The following is a 23,495-nucleotide window of genomic DNA, read 5'->3' on the forward strand; positions in this document are numbered from 1 at the left end:
GATGTGAAGCTGCAACGGAATTCAAATAAAGTTGACCACAAAGCTAAAGCAACAAAAAAGCACGAGCATTCACTTTAAGGAACAACCCAAGCAGGAGACGGAGTTATTAATGAAACACGTGTGCGAGTTTGATTCATTGCAGCTGTAACAGACTTGCGTGCAATGCTAGCATACGATAATAGTCCTTCATCCAGTATATTTCTGTGGCTGTTCACTGCTGCTGATGATAGTGACTGGATTCAAGTTGTGTGAAAAAAGTTCGTGCAAGTCACCACGTATCCAAACGTCACGTGCTTGCCCTTGGCCACAGTGCAGTAGTAGTTGTGCACTCCCCTACACAGACTCACCCAGGCGCAGGTTTGAGCCAAAAATCTTATCACTTTCTAGAGACGTTCACAAATCCAAGAAACCTTTCTTATCCTCGGTGTCGAGCTCAGTGCTCGGCGCATCAGATACGTGACGATGTTACTTGCTGACTTCTACTGCAGGACAACTGTACAGTAACACAACGGGTTCACATTTTACGCAAAATTGGGTGCGGACCCCTTCTCAAATGGCATTTCGGCCGTGTGCGTCACTCGGCAATGGTCGGGGAAGCACCTAAAGACGAAGCCGTGATGCGAATCGAGCGTGCATCGCACTCAAAATAAACGCATTAAGAAATGCACCGTCGGAAACAAATATTAAACCTTTTTTTTAAATGCAGTACTTTCCCCAATCGGCTGATCTCACAGTTTCCAGCATTAAGATGACATTTTGACATGAACGTGTTATGTTGATAGCCAACAACTGAAGAAAGCCACTGCCATGTTAAACATGGCATTGCGACTTGAGATGGTGAATCGTATAGCGAGGGATATATGGTTTGCCAAGTTTGATTTTTTTGGGAGGCACAGAAAGAGAGACGGGGGGGCGACACCAATTAAACCCCGTCCACTTTTTTTGTGTAGGTTTGGGGATGATTATGCTGGAGTTACTTTACCTTTAGGTTGACAAGAACATTATTTCTATTTAAACGCACGTAAAAACAGGACACTGTTTAACTGGTTTTACTATAAACTATTTTTTATTTTAACCAGGTAAGGCCCACTTAGCTATATAGCTCTTTTTCAGAAGCGACCTCACCACAAATGATAGCTCAACAAAGTGGATTCTGTGGAAATTGATAGCAACCAAATACCCAAAAACGCGTGTTGATTCTCAATGTGGATGGAAGATTCCGGAGGCCCTGGAGAAAATCCACACCACCAAACTCCGAATATACAGGCGTTAGGAATCAAACCCACGACCTCCTGTATACCAGGCAAAGTAGTTAACATCTTTCCACCGTGGCGCCTTTACAAATAAAACCTCGTGTTTTAAAACTCTACCCAAGTGACCTTAAGAATGTGTCCCTATGCTATATTACTCTACTGAAGTGTTGTATTCATTTTAGACTGAGGGTTTACACTCTAAACTGTTAACGCCTTTCAGCGAGCCTCTTTTAATAGCATTAAGCTACCTGCGTTTGTGTTTAGAATTATTACATAATTGACTTCGACTTACTGTGTGCATGGTGGTAAAGGAATGTTTGAAGCAGATTGTGCCGTGCCTCGTACACAAGGTCATAACTCCCAAGCAGGATAGGTGACAAGGTTGAACGACGACAAAACAGTCATGTCATTCAGTATGTACCTATGCCTGTATCTCATGATAAAACAGGCAACTGGAGTAGCCAACGTTGAGCACTCACGCATGATACGTGAAAAAAGTCAAATCAATGTCAAGTGAAGGCGTGTGAACTAGTTCAAATATCTCATTGTTAAAACTTATCTAAACTCAAGTACTGTGCAAAGCATGTAGTACACAAACACACATAGACACACTGGACTATTTTTTTTGTAAACTACGCTTTATTTGCTGTAGAAGAGGCCAAACATCGTGTTGTACATGCGAATTGGACTACGTGAGGATGCATTTGGCAAACTTCACAACCTCCATTTCCTGTGAGAGGAAAAAAAATATCCTTCCTGCCTTCCTCATGGCTATCCCTTGCTGTTGCTACAGTACCACCACCTTTGGGTAGGATGGCAAACCCCTCATAGCAGCATCAATACTATAAATGGCAAGGTGTTAACTCCCTTGCCTGGTATGCAGGAGTTCGTGGGTTCGACCCTGATGCCTGCTGCTGTATATTTGGAGTTTGCGTGTCTCTCTCTCTCCCCATGGTCGAGTGGATTTTTCTCCGGGTCCTCCGATTTCTCCCTCCACATTTAGAATCAGGCGTTTTAAGAATATTTAAATGCTATACATTTCCACGTGATAAGACACTCGGTGAGCTATCATGTGTGGTCAGGTCGCTTATGAAAAAGAGCTGTTTAGCTCAGTGGTCATTACGTGGTAAAATAAAATTAGTTTAATAGTTTACATTTCTTTGTGGGGTTCCTGTTGGTCAGGGCAATTTGCTATGTTTGTCCCCCTCCAATAACTTGCCCCCCATCAACTCTTAAGGGGGCCCCCAGCGATGAATGACGAACATGGAAACTCAAATACTGTAATGTGCTGAGCAGTAATTTGTCAAAATGGTGTTGACCAACAAAGTGAATTTCGCGCTCATCTCAAATTTATTTCTCAAAACTGACCAAAAGTGTTAACAGATAATCATCCACACTCTTAAGTACTGTTACCCTATTGCGATGCGTCTCAAACATTTGTACGACTGTCAATTATCCTTTATTTTTTTTATAATTATAGTAAATGCCATAATATGTTCATCGAGGTCAGCTCCACTGTGTCTCAAGTTTTTATTCAGGTTGGCCCTGCATTTGGATTTTTAAAAAATATATCATGTCGGAGGAAACAAAGTGGCCCAAATAACCCCATGTATAAGAGGGCTCAACGCTAAAATGTGAGTACAGATAGGGGTCGCAAAATAATTCGCTGTACTGCCATCGGCATGCCACATTGCAGACGTTTTCTAGAAGTGAGAGAGACCAGGATAATTCCAACTGTAGCCACTATTCATTTTGACCTTTAGTTTTGGACATGTTTAATTGGATTTATACACTTTACGTGTACTCTGTCATAGTCCTCTGTACTCATTTTGAAAGTTGAAATACCGTCATATAACTTCTCGTCTAAAACAGCAACATGACGAATGCACTGATACTCCACTACCTGTTTTACTTCAAGCATACAGCCATAGCGATGCATAAACACTGCACATAACACTTATAACAGGAACACATTATTTACTCTAATTACATAGACATGCGATGCAATCTAAAGCTATTGCCGTGGTTAAAAATGTAAAAATACAATGCAGGCTGTGTATATATTTATTCAAGCTTGAGGTGTGTTCCTGCATTGCATTACACGACTGTACATAGCTTAAGGCGAGCTCAGGAACAAGAGGGGATTTTTGGGGATTCCCCTGTTTCCTGATAACGCCTGCCATAATATACACAATGACACAGCATCAGCAGGTAGTTTAGTATCGGCATATAGGTAGTTTATCGGCACAGTGCGCTAAAAGCATTCTAATCATCACGTCTTAATGGGGCTAAAACAATGGACTGTCTTGCAGGGTTAATTTCAATAACAGCTGCTATTAATGTCACACAAAAGTACATTTGGCATCTGCATCGTTTTTCACAATGCACATTTTGAATGATGGCTAAGCTTACACGTATACATTAGATCTAAGGTTGCACCAGATACGCAGACTCGGTTCAACATACAAACCAGCTTTTTGTAAATGTCTCGATGCTCAGAATATATAGTATATACACCTATTCGTTATTCGATACGCAAATCGCATGCATTCCGTATTGGTTCGCCATCTAAATCATCCAGCCTCAGCACCCAAATGCGTACGCTTGCGTTTGGGGGGGGGGTCTATTGACAATTTACGCATAGTAAACGGGGGGGGGGGGTGAAGCCTCGATAATAATCTGTCTAAATTGGCCTTCAGATGAGCCACAGTTCAGTTCATTCAGCTGTGAGACAACAAGTACTACCGGGAGAAGTGGGACTGTGGGAGAGGTGTCACTTGTGTGCCACCGTGCCCCTGACTGCTCGCCATCACGCAGCTCAGCAGCGAGTCTGACATACCGTGACGACCTGACCCACCATGGATGATGACCGGTACACATCCTGCAATCTGGCCTCACTGGCCTGACTCACCATGGATGATGACCGGTACACATCCTGCAATCTGGCCTGACCCACCATGGATGATGACCGGTACACATCCTGCAATCTGACCTCACTGGCCTGACCCACCATGGATGATGACCGGTACACATCCTGCAATCTGGCCTGACCCACCATGGATGATGACCGGTACACATCCTGCAATCTGGCCTCACTGGCCTGACCCACCATGGATGATGACCTGTACACATCCTGCAATCTGGCCTCCCTGGCCTGACCCACCATGGATGATGACCGGTACACATCCTGCAATCTGGCCTCACTGCGGGCTGCCACTGGGCTCAAGGTTTTAGCTGCTGCTACTACTGCCCGGACTTCAGTACTAACACTGCTCTGTACATCAGGCTACTGTTACAGCAGATGTTCAGTCGACCCACTTTATATAGAGACTAGTTCACCGAGTTTTAATTGTTTGAATATCATAATATACGTGTTTTTGAATAACCGGTCAGAGTGGATAACACGGTCAAGTATACAGTAACTTTTGATTTAAAGCTTTCGTGACTGCAGTAATTCATATTCTTAGTTTTTTCGGTAAAGTCACGTTGAAGAGAAACAACAAAACAATAAAATATATAAAACAATAAAAAATTCGCACGACGTTTCGACCATAACTCAAACGGTCATCTTCAGGTGTGTTGGTTTGCATAAATGTATTTTTAAACGGCGCATTTATTTATTTATAAAAAAACGTTAGCGCCACGCGCAGCGATTTGGCAGTTTACCCAGGACTAGTCCATCTATATTCTGAAAAGAGGAGGGGGAAAACGAAATGTTTTATAATGTATGCTGTCTGAAAGCCACTGTAAGCGTGAACAATCAATTAAGAACTGAAATGGTTTATCAAATCTTTCCAATGATTGCTAAGATAGAATCCATTTGGCAGTTTTGGCAAACTGCCAAATCGCTGCGCGTGGCGCTAACGTTTTTATAAATAAATAAATGCGCCGTTTAAAAATAAATTTATGCAAACCAACACACCTGAAGATGACCGTTTGAGTTATGGTCGAAACGTCGTGAGAATTTTTGTATTGTTTTATATATATTTTATTGTTTTGTTGTTTCTCTTCAACGTGACTTTACCGAAAAAACTAAGAATATACAGTAACTGTTTGTACAAAGCTGCGTGTAAAGTTCGGCCGGCGTTTGAACCTAGCGGACACTTAGACAAACTTTTTTTTAAAGATACGCAACTTCATTATTTAATGCAGTCGGCGGTGAACTATCTGTTTGCTTCAACACGTTAATATGATTAATCCTTGATCGTTTCTGCGTGGATTAAATATTGGTCGTTCTATAGGATTTGGGGGGGGGGGGGTCAGGCGTACGTACGCAGGTGGGGACTAGAAGTGTAAAAAGTCCTCGTGCGTAAAGAGATGCGTGGAGGAGGGGTCAAATCTTGACAGATTTTTTTGCGTACCTACTAAATGGATGCCCCCATACCAGACAGATTTGCCGCACTATGATCAGACTTGCCATTACCCCCACCCTCTCCCCAAGTATGAATTTAGCACGGTACAGTAATGCAAAGCTTTATGCACCGTTCCAAAAATACACAATAGGGCAAACTCCAGAACATCACATCTATGTGGTTGCATTTGAGAGCTAAAACGAGAGGTAAGCTCCACAAACACGCCTAGGGAGGGGGCTATCCTCGAAGCCAATGCTTTGTTCCCAGGCTAAGAGTGTAATAATGGTATGTACTGTATCCCATTGATCAGATTTGGCTCCGTGCACCACGGAAAGAGCATGTCTGAATGTGTGTTTTTTTAATAAAGCAGGGCAGCACAAGCTAACACCTCCGACTAGCACGGTTGGCTACGTATGGTGCGAGAATAAGTTCTACATCTATGAGCTGGTGAAAACTTGACACATATATCTCTTACGTTATCATCTCCCTTCCATATTTATGTGGAATGTCTCTGTTCATTAGTTTATCATGACATGACGCTCTAATGATTGTGATGACTTTCACCACCCCCTCCCCTAATCTTCCTTCTCTACTTTTGTTTACAAAGTGGGGAACCTTTTTTTTGCCAGTATCAAAGTATTCCCCGCAAAAAAAGTTTATATTTGGTGTTTGCCCATCTTAACACCTCTTTAATTACCAGAAAGGGTAAAACCTATTCTTATTTTTTTCATACTTGTTTAATTCAATAAAATGTAAACTAAAGTAGACAAACGTCTCAATTAAAGCCCCAATTTCGAGGAATTACAGTCCTCCAAAGCAGAGCACTTCTGCAATTTCTGACACCCAGGTAAGGGTCGTCTCGCTTAAGTGCAGTATTGGATAACATTTAAGTATTCGTCTTATTGTACAGTACTTTAATTAAAGCATTGTTTTTTTAAATGCCTGCTTTGAACACGCCACTGTGAGTCTATAGTTGTCACCCTGCAAGAGGTTTGACGTTTTAACACAAATCAACTTAAGAGATTCATAATACTGGGGTTTTTTTGGGGGTTAGAACGCGAAAATATAAATGTGTCGTTAAACCTGCTACCACCCGACACAGCCAATCAGTAAGGTTTGTCACGTAAAACGTGCCAATTCGTTACTAGTACAGCACACACACGGTGTGTTGGGAGAGTAAATACACATTTACAAGCAGAGTACGACGTTTCGCCACTAATTACAACCAGCTTCATCAGGCGACAGCAGATTGATCCGAACAGACTGTAGGGGCAAGTGCTGTTAGCGAGTAGCAACCTATGAAGGCCGGCTCAGCACACGAGGGGGTGTAGGTGACCAACACTACTCCCGGCCGCCTTCGTCTCCCCAGTGGCGATGTTTACACACCGCAACCAGTTACTCATTTGAGGCCGAGTCGACCTTGGGGTTGAGGTCCAGGACCGGTTCAGATAATCGTCATCGGCGTTGACCCATCCGCACACACACACACACCCAGCCCCGTAAATATCGTGTACATGTTAATCTATTTATAAACGCCCCCGCGACTAAAACGTTCGGTTAAAAATCACCGATTTAAACGTTACAACAAATATTAAAAACGCGCACATTTCAGAGCGAACCGCGACTCACGCTAATTGAACCAGACGCGTTAAACGAGAAACGTGTTACACACAACAAAATGTTGTCCTCCCTCTGCCAAAGGACACGGGCGAGAAGCGCCACCGTCAATGTTAACGATTCACTGGGTCTCTCCTCTCTATCACTCCTCTCGCCTACTCACGCCAGCGCCGTCAAACATCATCTAGGCACAGGTAACTCACGGGGTGCGGGTGGCGGCCGCCTCCTTCGCCTTCACGTTATTGTAGGGATGATGATGATGACGGTGGTTGTGGTGGTGGTCACACAGTCTTCCGTGCAAAAACCTCCTCGGTTTACATCCCCCTACCCCCCTCCAAGCGGCGAGGGGGAGCTCTTTAAGTAGCAAATGCGTCGGCTTATTGCTCCCGCCCACTTGCAACAGCACCACACCTCCCCGGCACGAAGTGACAGAAGGCGAGACGGAAATCCCCTTTCCTCTTGGCCTATGGCAGCGATGGGTGGAGCAAAGTGCCAACAACGAGCGCCGGTGGGGAGCTGCCGATTCCACCGGGAAGACGAGCAAACAACAACAAAGGCAACAAAGACCCCTAAAATAGTTCAGTTCATTTGTTAGGTTACTAGCTGTACTACCCGGCTTCGCCCAGGGCTGGGATCCACCACGCGCGGCCGCCTTTGTCTCCCCAGTGGCGATGTTCACACACCACAGCAGTTACTCGTTTGAGGCTGAGTCGACCTAGATGCCCAGGACCGGTTGAAATAATCCCCGGGTTCGTAGCGCAGCGCGTTAACCGCTACACTACAATGCGTTAGGCTTGCACACGCACACTGACACACAGACACAAAGATCAAAGATCCCCCGTATAGCCTTAACAGACTGTAGGGGCAAGTGCTGTTAGCGAGCACCTATGAAGGCCGGATCGGTACATGAGGGGGTGGGTGGCCAGCACCACGCCAGACCGCCTTTGTCTCCCTAGTGGCAATGTGTATGCACCGCACCAGGTACTCATTTGAGGCTGAGTCGACACACAGACACACACAGACAGACACACACAGACACACACAGACAGACACACACAGACACACAAACACAGACACACACAGACACGCACACACAGACACACACAGACACACACACAGCGCGCTAACCACTACACTACAATGCGTTACGCTTCCACGTGCGCGGGTCACGTGACAGATTTGCCGTCACAGCTCACTTGCCGTGCAATAAAAATAAATACATTGTTGAGCCCCCCCCCCCCGCAAAAAAGTGTCATTTTATAATGTTTGCATGGTGTGCAGTCTGGAAAGTACCCACATGGCAAATTTCAAGTTTGTTGCATGTCGGGAAGTACGCTAAACATTTTGAACAAACACACACAATCACAACTTTGCCTTTTATATATATGGAGAGGAGATGTATATGGAGATGGGAGATAGCCCCTTTGAGCCATTCGGCTCTTGAATCGGGTGCAACCGCAACAAACAAAAACATGAACAAGAATAACATCGTAAAGTGACTACGCGCGACAGAACAATCCAGGGAAAAAACAGCAAAGTCTTGCAGAAAAAGTAACGCTGTGTGCAAAAAAAACCCAGTGGGATGCGAGTCAAACAATAACAACCATAAGACAATTTAGATTAAAGTTATCAGTCTTAACTCTGTACAACAACAAACAAATATGGATAATCCAAAACGTTTTCGAAATCACCAAAATAAAAGCTATAAAAACAACAATTGCTGGGGGGGGGGGGTGGCAAGTTTGCATTGAGCGAGGAGCAAATCCTATGAAGGCCGGCACGGCGCACGAGGGGTTGGTGGGTGGCCAGCACCATAGAGACCCGTTAAGGGAAAGAAAGGCCGCATTTGTCTCCCCCAGCGGCCAACAAGGTACTCGTTTGAGGCTGAGTCGACCTTAGGGGGGGTTCAGATATGGTCGGGATCGTAGCGCGGCGCGCTGACCGCCACTAACACTGCCGCCCACAAACAGCAACATCGTCGTCATTCATAAACAATACAAACATTGGCCATTGTTCTATTCTCTAATTCTTGCGTAAGGCAGCAATATGTTCAAAAGCTAAGTGCCCTCTTGTTCCTCTGTTGAAGGATCCCCAGACTACTACAGTGCTTTACGATATGGTCCACAGTGTGGGTTAGGAGCGTGGTCACCATCGCACGCCTGTGCCTTTCTTTCCCTTAACGGGTCTCTATGGGTCTCTGAATGTCTACAGTCTCGGTCTCTGTGAGTGTGTGTCTCTCTCTCTCTCTATGGGTTTAGTATACGGGGAGCGGTAGTGTAGTCCTTCGAACGCTGCGCTACGAACCCGGTGACCCGAGTTCGAGTCTCCCTCACGGCCAACACCAGTGACGATTATCTGAACCGGCCATGGGCCTCCCTTAGGTCTACTCGGCCTCAAATGAGTATCTGGTGTGGTGTGGTACATGTGGCTACTGGGGAGACAAAGGCGGCCGGACGTGGCGCTGGCCACCCTCCCCCTCGTGTGTCATGCCGGCCTTCATTGGTGCTCGCTAACAGCACTTGCCCCAACAGTCTGTTAAGGCTACACGGGGAATATTTGTCTTTGTTTTTTTAATGGTCCACAATTTTGGCTGCATGTCAGAATCGCCCTACTATGGCTTGACTGTAATATATCTCGATGGGTCTCTATGTATCTTTACGAGTATCTATGGTTTAAAGCTTTCGTGACTGCAGTAATTCATATTCTTAGTTTTTTCGGTAAAGTCACGTTGAAGAGAAACAACAAAATAACAATATATATAAAACAATAAAAAATTCTCACGACGTTTCGACCATAACTCAAACGGTCATCATCAGGTGTGTTGGTTTGCATAAATTTATTTTTAAACGGCACATTTATTTAAAAAAAAACGTTGGCGTCACGCGCAGCGATTGGCAGTTTGCCCAGGACTAGTCCATCTATTTTTTTTGAAAAGAGGAGGGGGGAGACGACATTTTTTATAATGTATGCTGTCTGAAAGCCACTGTAAGCGTGAACAATCAATCAAGAACTGAAATGATTTATCAAATCTTTCCAATGATTGCTAAAAAACAAACTGAGGGCACCCCAATGGGCTCCCCCCTTTCTCCAGTTATAGCTAACATTTTCATGGAGAAATTTGAGACTGACGCCATCCAGACTGCCACTCTGCGCCCAACCTTATGGAAGAGGTACGTGGATGACACTTTTGTCATCTGGCCACATGGCCGGCCTGCTCTAGACCAATTCTTCGACCACATCAATTCCATACACCCAGCCATCAGATTTACCATGGAAGTCGAAATAGATGGCAAGATACCTTTTTTGGATGTCCTAATTAAAAAGAGACCTGATGGTTCAATGAGCCACTCTGTCTACAGGAAAGCTACCCATACGGATGCTTATCTGAAACCGGATTCCCACCACCATCCATCACAGAAGAATTCTCTCATCAAGACTCTGTATCATAGAGCCCAATGCATATCCGACCAGGAACACATAAGCAGTGAACTCAAGCACGTACACCAAGCTCTTAGGGCTAATGGTTACTCCGACTATACAATCCGCAAAGCTATCACTCAAACCATGAAGAAGAACCCTCTTGAGGAGCCTTTCAAAACCATCACTTTACCCTACATTGCTGGGATCACAAAAAAGATCTCCAAAATCTTGAATAAACACAAGATCCAGGTCCGTTTCAACACATTACATAAAATCCGTGATCTGGTTCCGTCTGTGAAAGATGTGATTCCGGACATACAATAACCTGGTGTCTACAAACTAAGTTGCCTCTGTGGTAGTAGTTACATTGGAGAAACCAAACGCCATGTCTCGGACCGCATTCGTGAACATAAAGCAGACCTTAAACACGGTAGGACCAACACCTCGGCCGTAGCAGATCATTGTTCTAATTCAGTAGGCTCACATGCCATTGACTTTTCCAAGACGGAGGTTCTTTGTAAGCCATCTGGCTTCCATGAGAGATTCGTTCATGAGGCTATCCACATATACAAGCACAGAGACAATTTCAACCGAGAAGATGGATTCTATCTTAGCAATCATTGGAAAGATTTGATAAATCATTTCAGTTCTTGATTGATTGTTCACGCTTACAGTGGCTTTCAGACAGCATACATTATAAAAAATTTCGTCTCCCCCCTCCTCTTTTAAAAAAATAGATGGACTAGTCCTGGGCAAACTGCCAATCGCTGCGCGTGACGCCAACGTTTTTTTTTATAAATAAATGTGCCGTTTAAAAATAAATTTATGCAAACCAACACACCTGATGATGACCGTTTGAGTTATGGTCGAAACGTCGTGAGAATTTTTTATTGTTTTATAAATATTGTTATTTTGTTGTTTCTCTTCAACGTGACTTTACCGAAAAAACTAAGAATATGAGTATCTATGGGTTTACTATCTTGGTAGGTGACCCATCGTTTGGGTTGCATGGCCGCAATCTCACTGCTGTGGCTTTTGTTTTGTATTTTGCATTCGTGAAAGATCAGGCAATATCTGATGGTACACCCCTGTCTTCGAGGAATGTTTGACCATTGTTTAGGCAGGTTCATGGGTCCTGTTTTAAAAATCAAAGACAGCCCCTGGTGAGTGCGTTTGGTTGTTTGGTCAATTCCACGAATTGTGTTAGAATTTGTGGGGAAACCCGGATCTCGGTTGTAAATTAAAGCCCCACACGTCTGGACAAAATAACTAACATATCTTGAATTTTGATTTAAATCTTTCATATTCTTGGTTCTTTCGGTAAAGTCACGTAGAGTAATTCCTGCAGTCACGAAAGCGCCAAATCAAGTTTTAACTAACATACAATTTATAAATTGGTTTGGTGGATGATTATAACTGGGTAATTAATTATTGTAAGCAACTACCATGCTGTACAGGGTGGTCCAGATGTCTTGTGACCCACATTTAATTCCCTAATGTTTATTTAAACAAAAATGAACATGCACAATAAAAGTTTGGAGTCAATTCAAACTATGAACTATACTACAGTACTTTATTTTTTTTACCAGGTAAGGCCCACTGAGCTCTTTTTCAGAAGTGACTTGGCCGCAAATGTTAGCTCAACGAAGTTGCTTATCGAGTGAAAATGTATAGCAGCCAAATACTCAAACCGCATGTTTTTAAAACGAGGCGGAAAAAAACCAGAGGACCCGGAGAAAAATCCACGCAACCACGGGGAGAACAAACAAACTCCAAAATATACAGCAGCAGGCGTCAGGGTCGGGATCTAACCCTCCTGTATACCAGGCAAGGTAGTTAACATCTCGCTATCGTGGAACCGTGAGCTTTGATCCGCGGCCTCGGCGAGCATCAGTGGGGAGTGCTACTTGAACCCGTCCTGCCTTTCCTCTCCCCCAAATGACACTCACCAGCGTGGTGAAGTATGATCGAGCAACTCAGACACGGCGTAGGGAGGCATTCATCCAGCAGTGGATTTGCAAAGGGCTATATTGTATATTAAGTACGGTTGCAATTACGCAACCCTGCTATGAATTTGTAAACATCGTATTAAAAGATTTACCTGCGCCATCGGAGTTATTATTGCACAGTATAATGGAAAGTACCGTACGCTACTTATAAGACGCTCTCGAATGACCAACCCAACACTCGTGGCCCGTGTTTATAAACTTTTCACACATCAGGCAAAGATCCCCCCTATAGATTTAACAGACTTTTGGGAAAAGTTGTGTGAGTGATCACCTATGAAGGCCGGCACCGCACGCTAGAGGGTGGGTGGCCAGCACCGCGCCCGACCGCCTTTGTCTTCCCAGTGGCGATGTTTATACATTTGAGGATGAGTCGACCTTGGGGAGGCCCAGGACCGGTTCAAGATAATCATTACCGGTGTTGGCCGTGAGCGGGTTCATAGTGCAACGCGCTAACCACTGCACTACAACTCCAGACAATAATACGCTAACCCAACCATTGCTTTTAAAATACAGGGGACACACAAGTGTATCTTTCAATCTGGAGAAAACGGCTGAACCAAAAGGGGTAGGTGGTTTCCAGATATTCCATGCATCACAAGCACACGGTACAATATAAATTGCAGCAATACAGAATGCGCATGCAGTAAAAAGAAAATCCCCTTACGTCTGTTTACCCTTGACACCTTTGGTGCATCCCCTGTCACTTTTTTGGTCTGTATTAAACCATAAAACCAGTGTTGTTCATTGTGAACTGAAATGGAGCTGAATTGGGGTTATTGTACATCAATAAAGATAAACGAGAGTAAGGATTAGTAGGGATCTTCTTTCTTCAATAAAAACCATTCGCCACGTGTATGGGAATAAAATGCATTACCATTGCTTGTTGCTTTATTTTTACGTAACATTTCAACGTCATGCACCTACAGAATGGTTATAAAAATAACTCACCCCCTAAACTCCCAATAAGTGATAGGACAGTTGTGGAGTGAGTAGAAATTTCCATAACTGGACAGTTCCAATTTAGGAGCAGATGTATTACTCAGAATTAGTAGAGTGGCACTATATTTTCATTTGCTGCATAACGCTGTGTGGAAGCTACCTAGTCTGTCACTCCATTTGAAGCTTCAGGTCTTCTCGACCAGTTATGCCCTCCCTTCTCTCTGCTTGCAAACCCTGCACCCTCTGAAAGAACATCTCTACCGGTTTGAAACATTCAGGATGGCCTGCCTACAATCCGTCATGGGCTTAACCAGGCTGGCTTGTGTGAGGTCACAGATCCTTGAAAGATCTTGACACAGTCTCATCAGAGAGCTCCTTCGGCAGACAACGCTGCGTTTGGTGGGTCATGTAGCCCCCAAGCACAACTACCCCATGCCGAAACAGATTATGTTTTGCCGGATAGAGGGGGCTAAACGTGCGTGGCACGGGCAAGAGAAGAGATCAGCTGATGTGGTGCAGGAGGATGTGGAGCTGAGTGGACTTGCCGATGACTGGTACCAGCAATGTCAAGATTGGCCTCTATGGGGGAGGGCAGAGGGAACGACGCTGACAACGAGAGGCGCACCGGGCGGATACAACACGGCAAGTTGGCACACAGTCAACCGATGGCATCTGGGTCTCTTCCCGTGATCTCCTGCCAGCGTGCCTTCGACACTTCACGTGACTTTAAAGTGCACCTAGCCTGGCATAGGCGCTGTTGTGACGTCACCGCCACTTCGTGGTGAATGTCGACTGTTGTGTTTGTGATAGTTGCCGTGTGTCAGTGTGCGTGTCTGTGTTTGTGTGGGGAGCGGTGGCGCAGTGGTTAGCGCGCTGTGCTACGAACCCGGCGACCAGAGTTTGATACCCGCTCACAGCCAACACCGGTGACGATTATATCTGAACCGGTCCTGGGCCTCCCCTAGGTCGACTCAGCCTCAAATGAATACCTTGTCACTTTCAGATATTTTCTTGTTCATGTTTTTTTGTTCGTTGCGGTTGCACCCGATTCAAGAGCCGAATGGCTCACAGGGCCATACCAAATACATTAAACTGAAACCTGGTGCGGTGTGTAAACATCGCCACTGGGGAGACAAAGGCGGTCGGGCGTGGTGCTGGCCACCCACACCCCCTCCTCATGTGCCGTTCCGGCCTTAACAGGTGCTCGCTAACAGCACTTGCCCCAGTAGTCTGTTAAATGCTATACGGGGGATCTTTGTCTTCTGTTTGTGAGTGCGCGGGTGTGGACGTGAACAATTTCGCACCGAAGACTGCTCCGTATGCACGTGACTGTCTGTATGTTGAACTTCTTTCGCGCCGTACGTAGCCAACCCTGCCATCTCACGGAGATGTAAACCCCACGTTATACGATTGATTACAAGAACATCTGATGCTCGTAACATCCGTGGCACTACGGTATTCTAACCGCAACATGGCATACACAGCCTTCTGTCAAACCTCGCTCCAAGCCATTTAAAGAAATCCGTCAGCCGTTCCGGTATTGGCGCCTTTGGTTGTCTAATATACAGGGTGCTTCAAAAAAATGTTAACACTTTCACGGGACTATCGCATTTTATGCAAAAAGAAACGAATAATAAAATGTAACATAACAAATGTATGTTGATATCATAAGACCTCCTTTGCCAGTACCAAAATGTAATAATAGGGTTTTTCCCCTTTTTTTCTGGCCACAAAACTGAATCCTTTTGGTGTGGACCAATCAGTTTCAAGGACAATGCATCATATATTATCATAGTATGTTTTTTTGTTGGCATTTTGACTGCAGGTATTGTGGTTAATGCAGACGTGAATCCTCGTAAAAAAGGTTTCAGTTTTGTTGCCGGAAAAAAAAGGAAAAACCCCCTATTATTATTATATTGTATGTTGATAGCTTCAAAAAGTCAAAGGGCCTCCACTTGTTCGCCATCAATAATCAACACGTTGCCTGGAATCTTCTTAAGGTGGTCTCCACAAGCCTCGAGGCAGCATATTTCCCGTGGCATTGTTGCACAATTCTCAGAAGTGTTAACACTTTGTTTAAGCACCCTAACAGGTCCCTGCAGGGTGGGCTGGTAGGAACATTGCAATTGTGCGCAATTTTATGACATTGTTACGTAAAATTGTGCAAATTGAGAGCGTCTTCCCACCTTTTTGCCCTCAAAATCGTTGAGGGTTCTTCGGACAAATTGTACACCCAACAACACGAGATTTCACTTCGTTAAAGTATTGAAAGGGGACGGACGGACACATTAATCTATTGCAGGCTAAGTACACTGAGTTTACAACTTCGTTCCTACCAGTATAATTTACTCTGTGATCACATCACCAGCAATGTCAGTATTTTTTCCAGATGACGCACTTTTTACAAAAAAGGCACACATTTTAAAAACTCACACCACTTCTGGTCGGCCCGCGTAGCTGGGTGGACAGGGCGGATGGATGTAATTAACTTGCTAAAACAAATAAGGAAGATTACAGACGGCAGGCATCTATACAAGTATTATTTAAAATGAATACTGCATTTAATTAACAACACAATAAACAATACTTTTATTTCTAACTACGTGACTTTACCGAAAGAACCAAATAGTATGGATTACTGCAGTCACGAAAGCATCAAATCAAGATTAATACTTACAGAGTATGAGTTCCTTATAGATTATTATATCGATTCCATTTAAACAGTCACGCGAATCGATATCTGAATCGAAACAATATTGTAGGCGCGTGGCACACGTACAATGTTTATACATTTGTGAGCTGTAAACTGCAATATAGTGATGTATAAATGAAAAAAAATCAAATCAGAATTGATTTAAAAAAAATTATCAGCTTAGAGCAAACTACGGTAAGCGTACGGCATTTAATCGAGGAATCGATGCACAGCTGATGGCCCTCGGAAGTGAAAGTATTCGTTACGTAACCATTGAATCCGGAAGAAGAAGAGTGGACTGAACCAACTACGCAACAGTTTTGAAATTTAACTTTAGATACAAAATTCGTCATTATAGCAAATTAAATACATATTTTTTTTGGTGATTAAAGAGTTTATCTCTTGCTCGATATATAGTCGTGTGCCAATTCGAAAACTGTGCATCAGGAAATATTTTAGTTTAAATGCAATTCTCATCAGTCGCGGAAGCCACACGACGTCTTATACATTCTGATTCTTCCTTGGTTCGAGAACCAAAGTGTAATTCTGATGCTTATTAACCAACAAAAGTTGCTTCAATAATCCACACCCCCCTCTCCCGTTTATTGGACTCGTCCGGTGTGGGGGTCAGGGGTCAGGCGCGTTTAACCACTTTCGCGCCAAATCTCTCCCCCCCGACGCAGTCGCCTCACACCTCGCCGATCAAACTCTCGTCGCACGCGGCCCGCGTTCATTTGTCAAGCGATCGAGTACAAGTTGGAGAAAGGGATATCGCGATGGGGTTCCTGGAGGAGTGCGAGGCGGTGCTGGGAAGCCGCGACCTCTACGCGCTCCTCGGGGTACCGCGCGGCGCCTCCGAGGGCGACGTGAGGCGCGGCTATCGCAGGAAGGCCCTCGACACCCACCCCGATCGCGCCGGGCCCGGGGCCACGCGCGCCTTCCAGGCAGGCCCATCGCATTGCACACATATGTATCAAAGATCCCCCGTATAGTCTTAGACTGTAGGGGCAAGTGCTGTTAGCGAGCACCTATGAAGGCCGGAACGTCATCACGAGGGGGTGGGTGGCCAGCACCACGCCCGACCGCCTTTGTCTCCCTAGTAGCGATGTTTACGCACCGCACCAGGTACTCATTTGAGGCTGAGTCGACCTAGGGGAGGCCCGGGACCAGTTCAGATAATCGTCACTGGTGGTGGCCGTGAGCGGGAATCGAACCCGGGTCGCCAGGTTCATAGCGCAGCGTAGCGCTAACCGCTACACCACCGCTCCCCACACACACATGTATACACACGTGTGTAATATTGTGGCGGTTCTTATGCTATATACAGGGGAAAAACACGGCGAGCGGTGAGATACGTGGCAGGGTTGTAACGAATGCTCAGAGACACTGCGCCCGAGTGTTGGGGCCGCACTCGCCTTTCAAGGCAGGCCCATCGTATTATATATACAGTAGTTGTAACGAAACGTAATACTAATACGACGGTTATAATGCTATATGCATGGGAAACTCGGTTAGCAAGAGACACGTGGCAGGGTTATAATGCTTTCTCGGACACTGCGCCCGAGGTTAGGTGCTACATACACCTTCTATGCCCATAGTATTATTATATACAGCCGTTATAACGAGATTTAATATTATGACGGTTATAATGTTATACACATGGAAAACACGGGTGCTGGGGCCACAGAGGCCGAAAATGTTGTAATCACAATTATAACGATGTTCCATACGGTTATAATGATGTGTCATAGTCAAATGTAATGATACAGATAACGAAACGGTTAGAATGACCCGTAATTATCACCTGGGTTGGGATCACACGGGCTTTCCAAGTTGATACTATACTATGATCGAGTTATAATTCCATTTACTATCAGAACATATTACACTCGTAACATCTCTGGTACTTCTTCTTTGGTTCTTTCGGTAAAGTCACGTAGAATGAGAATAAAATAATAAAATAAGACAATAAAATTATCACGACGTTTCGGCCACAACACAAGTAGCCTTCTTCAGGTGAAAGAACAGAACTGTCTGAAGAAGGCTACTTGTGTTGTGGCCGAAACGTGAGAATTTTATTGTCTTATTTTATTATTTTCTCATTCTACGTGACTTTACCGAAAGAACCAAAGAAGATGAATCCTTGCAGTCACGAAAGCTTTAAATCGAAAAAAAATCTCTGGTACTATTGTAAGGACACAGGTCATACACAGCCTCCTATCAAGCCCCTCTGCTCGATGAATGCCGTGTCAGTTATGTTTGGCCATACTTCACACTGGTCAGTACGGATTGGTTAGGGTGAAGGTAGGGGGGAGTGTCCTGGATCGGTTCAAATAATCGCCACTGATGTTAGCCAGCGGCTGGGAACCGAACTCTTGATAGCCGGGTTCATAGTGCGTTTGCGCCAAACACTGCGCCACCACTGTATAGATATGGTTGCCAACATCCAGCCTCTAACATAATTCTTTATTGTTGTTGTGTTATTATTGTTGTGGTGGTGGTAACAGCTGCTGGGCAAGGCATACACACTGCTCAAGGACAAAGACACCCGCGCCGCATACGACGAGCATGGCACCGTGGACGAGGAGTCGGACGTGCTGAGCCAGGACTGCGACTGGGAGCAGTACTTCCGCATGCTTTTCAAGAAGGTGACACGCCGCTTATCTGGTCATCCTCGCAGCAGCGGCTTTTGACTAGCCATCAAACAAAGACAGTCACTGCTTCGTGCACTTTCAGATGCTCTTCTGCAGCCGTCTGGAACGCTCTTCTGTCTGATATTGGGAAGCCACTGGAGCTATGCACTTTTAAATGTGCTTTGAAAACTCATTTCTTTAGAACTGCTTTTTGTGTTTAGTTTGAAGTCCTGCACCTCCAATTAGCATGGTTGGCTACGTATGGTGCGAAAGAAGTTCAACATACATATACACACAGGTGTCACTGGAAACATGTCTCATCCTCCCCAGACGCATAGGGACGCAGACAGCCAGCAACCTCACCTGGGTATCAGCTTGGCAGAAACCTGTGAATCAACATACATATTTGCCAACAGAAAAAGGCCAAGGAGGAGTTTCTTACCTCAAGTTTTTTTCTTTCCTATCCAGTCTTGCGCCTCCCTTTTCATTTAGCTCTTCATTCTTCAAGTTTTCAAGCCGTTTTTCTTTCTACATCTTTGGCTTAATTTTCTTAACATACCCCTTTATCGATAGAGCTTTCTCCAGCAAGCCTTCAACTTTGACAAATGCTCAATCCAGATGTTTTTTTAAAGAGCCCTCGGTAAAGTGACTTCAGCATTCCTTAGCACTTTGGCCTCATCTTCCAAGTATATTCTGACACAGCAGTGCACTGCTAGTCGTGAGAATTATGAATGGAAATGTGTTCATATCATTACAACATCAATAGGACTATTGGTATGATCTTAGACTTTGGTCCTTCCCGTGCTGTTCAGCACATCTGGCAACGCAGTTTTTCTGGTGTTCATTCAGCTGAGCCACATCACCCAATGTTATTCCAATGACCTTTAAATCTTTGTCCATCATGCCTCTCCAATTCTTTTTTGGCCTTCCTATTTTCCATGCTCCTTTCTATATATTCCAGTTCACAGTCTGCCTTGCAATGTGGTCTCATCCATATGACACAGATGGTTTAACCATCTTAATCATCTCCAGGGGGTTCTCATGATGTCCTCCATCTCTGAAAATAAAAATTGAAATTCTGAAAGAAAAAAAACATTCAAAGAGACTATAATCTTGCAGTCCCGTCTGTTGCTTGGCAGATCACAGTGGAGGACGTGCGGAAGTTTGAGAAGACTTACAAGGAGTCGGAGGAGGAGCTGGCGGACCTGAAGCAGGCGTACGTGAGCTGCGAGGGCGACATGGACGGCATCCTGGAGACGGTGCTGTGCGCCGCCATCGAGGATGAGCCACGCTTCCGTGCCACGCTGCAGGCGGCCGTCGACGCACAGGAGCTACCCGACTTCCCCGCGTTCAGCCAGGAGAGCAAGCAGAAGCGGCAGAAGCGCCGACGCAAGGTGCACGCTTCCTCACATCGCCGCGGGTCGCAGTGCTAAGTGCATGAGAGCCGACGTTGCCGAGAACAGGGGTCACACAACTTGTACATTTGGCTCACTGAAGTGGTCACTTTCACGCAACTTGTGGGTGTGTGTATATAATAGAGATTCATATTCTTGTTTCCCTTCTACGTGACTTTACCAAAAGAACCAAGAATATGAATCCCTGCAGTCGCGAAAGCTTTAAATCAAAATATAATAGGGATGTAAAGATGAATTAAAATATGAATTTTTTTCGTAATTATTTTCCTGAACTTGTATCGCGATTGTGACATGAGTTGAAGAATCCATTCAGATCTCTCACTGAGCGGTGCAAAGCTTCATGTCAGAATGAAAGAGGATATGAATCGATTGGCGGTAGCCCGGGTCACTGCAAAATATTGGTGGGCCGGGCATAGTTTAAGGTTTTTTTTCTGGGAGCATCGCTGGTACTACCCTGTCCTGCCGGAGGGCGACGCTGGGAGCGATGATGACGACGACGATGTCGATCCCGCCAGCACGACCATGACCGCCGGCCGTACCAAGAGAGCACCTGGTGCGCCATTGCCTCCAAGTGGTCTCGCTCCCAAAGACAAGGAGGGTGGTCGCCCCCGTAAGAAGCAGAACGTGCTGGGGAAATGACCAGACCAGCATCCTGATGTACTTTCAAAACAAGCAATAAACAGCCATTGCCACGCACAAATCCCCAGCAGCCCCCCTTTTTATGGGTGTTTTGCGTGTTTTTTATATCCATATTTGGCGTGCGTATCGGGCTCAGTGATATCTCCCGTCTTCATAGGCCTTCTGGTTTCGGAGTTATGGAGGTTTTTGCACCCCCGGGTCACCGCCAATCGATTCATATCGCAGAGCTACCTCTGAGATTCAGTCAAGTGACCTCTGATCCACACAGATGGGGCAGCACTTTCCCACCCATCCTCGTCATCGCTTGATTGTTCATTCAATATATTTTAATCTTATAGCTGAAATGTTTCTAGATTAAGTGCAGAACCAAATTTAATGTGATTATATTTTGTGCAGTCGTTGGTGACTGGAATTAAACCATCAATTCACTACACATGAGCACATGGTTTAATCACAGGGGGCTGCCTGGATTCAAACTCAGCATTTCAATAGTGCTAGCTCAGTGGTCTGATTTCTGATCTATCCACTAACCATGATTTTAAACGTTCTAATTATCATTTCATCATGCATGTCAGAAATATTTTTTTGTCCAGTATGCTCACATGACATAAATTATGTGTCACAAGGGCAAAATAAAAAGCATTTCAGATCCTGAATGGTGACTGTTAATTGAATTGTGGGAGGGGTAAATTTGCACCACAATGGCATGTGCCAACTTGCAAGCAACTCATGGCCATGTATATACATGTGGTGCAGCTCACTGACCCAGTTTAATGTCATGCTTAAAAAACAGCTTTTAAAAATGCGGAACATCAGCATTTCTTCACAGTGGCAGCTAACAAGCAAAGTTGGTGAAAGTGCCATGCAGATACAAAGATTTTGCATTCTCTCATTGGGTTTTTCCATGGTAGTGTTGCCTCATCATGGTGTAGTAATCCTTATATTGTGCATAAAACGAACTAAACGTTGGCCTTTGTCTGCAGTACACAGCCGAAGCGAAGGAAGCGGAGGCTCACGCCAAGGAACTTGGGCTTGATGGATCCGATGACACTCTTCAAGCACTCATCCTGGTGAGGAGTAGAGCATTCTCTACACGAGCCTGTGGCCTGCAAACACACGAGTGCTTGTCTAATTGCACAAAATGACCTTCCTGAAGTGTTAATTGTGTGAGCGCCCGTGTGGCAGGTTGTTGAGTTATTTATGATGGTACTATAATACATGCAGAGCCCTGTGAAGGCCTCCCAATGTGATGTGGGCCGAGGGGATTATTTTACATTAATTCACCATGCTGGTCAGTACGGGTTTGTGATTGCAGGGAGCATAGGTGTATCCAACGATAGGACACTTATTTTAAAGACTCAATTGGCATACAATAATTGCATTCCCATTTGGGTAGATCCATTAGGAGGGGTGTAAAACTACACGAACTCCACGATTGTTCATTGGATTCCAATTTTGAATGCATTTTTTAAGTCACATTCATTTCACATTGTCCCTTACTTACCACACTGTCTCTTATTTCAATAATTGTAGCTGTTTGTGAAAGTCAGTTCTCTCGTAACTGCCATAGACAGAATTACATTACTCAAATTACCTTTGAAGATTGTCTCCATTGATGTACGCGCATGTGTTTTAACAGAAACGTCAAGAAAACAATAAGAATAAGATGGACTCGTTTCTGGCTGATCTGGAATCTAAATACTGCAAGAAAGGGAAGAATGCAGGCCCTGCGACGAAGAAAGGCAAAGGGAAGAAGTGAATGCATGATTTCACAAATTCGGCATCGACACAGCTGACATTACGTTTGCTGCACCAAGCAAGACGTCAGTGTTACGATGAGTTTGCTGTAGCTGAGCAAGTAGGAAAACTAGTGGCTGGGGTGAAGCCAGTGGTTTTGAAATGTGGGGACGGTAGAGTTTGAAATTCTATCGCCATGTGGTTAAATAATTAAAATACACAATGTGCAGGTTCGCACTCGTGCTTATTGTTTTGGTGTATATGAATACTTACTCTGTTACGCGTGTATTTAGATGCTATGGAGAGGGGAAGAAATGGATGTGTAAAATAAATTTGATTAAATGATACTGAAAATGTGCTCCCAAGGCACTTACAACGATAAATGGATTTGTCCCTTGTTGATGTCATTGTGAACTCGATGTACCAGCACCTCTGCAAGCAGTTTCGTTTCTGTGCAGCACGTGAGGAGGGTAGAGCGATTACAGATACAGCGTGACTTTCTAAAGTGAAGGGGTTTTTTATTTTTGTTTCTCACATGTAAAAATGTAATTGAATACACTTGTGCAAAACAATTGCGTCAATTCATTGATGATAACTTTTCACATACAGCTGTGAACATGATGTAGCTATAGACATGCTCTATCTTGTATACTATAAAGCAGTCCTTGAGGGCATCTGCACAGCACTACCAGTCTCAGAACGTTGCATCCTGCAAATCAAAAATCTGTTAAATTACTAAGCCAAGCACCCAAACGTGACTTAGAAAACAATGCTCATGCCCTAAAGCAA

The 23,495-nt window shown here is 44.6% G+C and overlaps 2 protein-coding genes across 4 annotated transcripts in view; one reads left to right on the plus strand and one right to left on the minus strand.

Annotated features, from left to right (window-relative positions):
- The window catches only part of NFKB1 (nuclear factor kappa B subunit 1), a 55,998-nt gene extending 39,615 nt beyond the window's left edge, over positions 1 to 16,383 (minus strand). The window contains exon 1 of one of the 3 annotated variants that reach the window (XM_032969245.2): positions 16,268 to 16,383. The gene's annotated coding sequence lies outside the window, so the exon portion shown is untranslated. The other 2 variants (XM_076073347.1, XM_032969244.2) reach the window with 2 other exon arrangements.
- A 188-nt stretch (positions 16,384 to 16,571) lies between these two features.
- Positions 16,572 to 23,278, plus strand: DNAJC9 (DnaJ heat shock protein family (Hsp40) member C9). The gene is made up of 5 exons (XM_032969248.2): positions 16,572 to 17,226; positions 18,790 to 18,930; positions 20,055 to 20,309; positions 21,953 to 22,039; positions 22,609 to 23,278. The coding sequence occupies exons 1-5, from the start codon at positions 17,059 to 17,061 to the stop codon at positions 22,726 to 22,728; spliced, it is 771 nt and encodes a 256-aa protein (XP_032825139.2). The 5' UTR covers positions 16,572 to 17,058; the 3' UTR covers positions 22,729 to 23,278.
- Positions 23,279 to 23,495: the final 217 nt, after the last annotated feature.

This window comes from Petromyzon marinus, chromosome 41 (assembly GCF_048934315.1).
Source record: "Petromyzon marinus isolate PM22_M1 ecotype Great Lakes invasive population chromosome 41, UKy_Petmar_22M1.pri1.0, whole genome shotgun sequence".
Classification (NCBI taxonomy): Eukaryota; Metazoa; Chordata; class Hyperoartia; order Petromyzontiformes; family Petromyzontidae; genus Petromyzon; species Petromyzon marinus.

Excerpts from the sequence above, each read along its gene's own strand:
- DNAJC9 (XM_032969248.2), top strand. The coding sequence starts at position 17,059 with ATGGGGTTCCTGGAGGAGTGCGAGGCGGTGCTGGGAAGCCGCGACCTC. Across the intron at positions 18,931-20,054 it reads TCCGCATGCTTTTCAAGAAG|ATCACAGTGGAGGACGTGCG; the intron begins GTGACACGCCGC and ends GTTGCTTGGCAG. Across the intron at positions 22,040-22,608 it reads CTCTTCAAGCACTCATCCTG|AAACGTCAAGAAAACAATAA; the intron begins GTGAGGAGTAGA and ends GTGTTTTAACAG.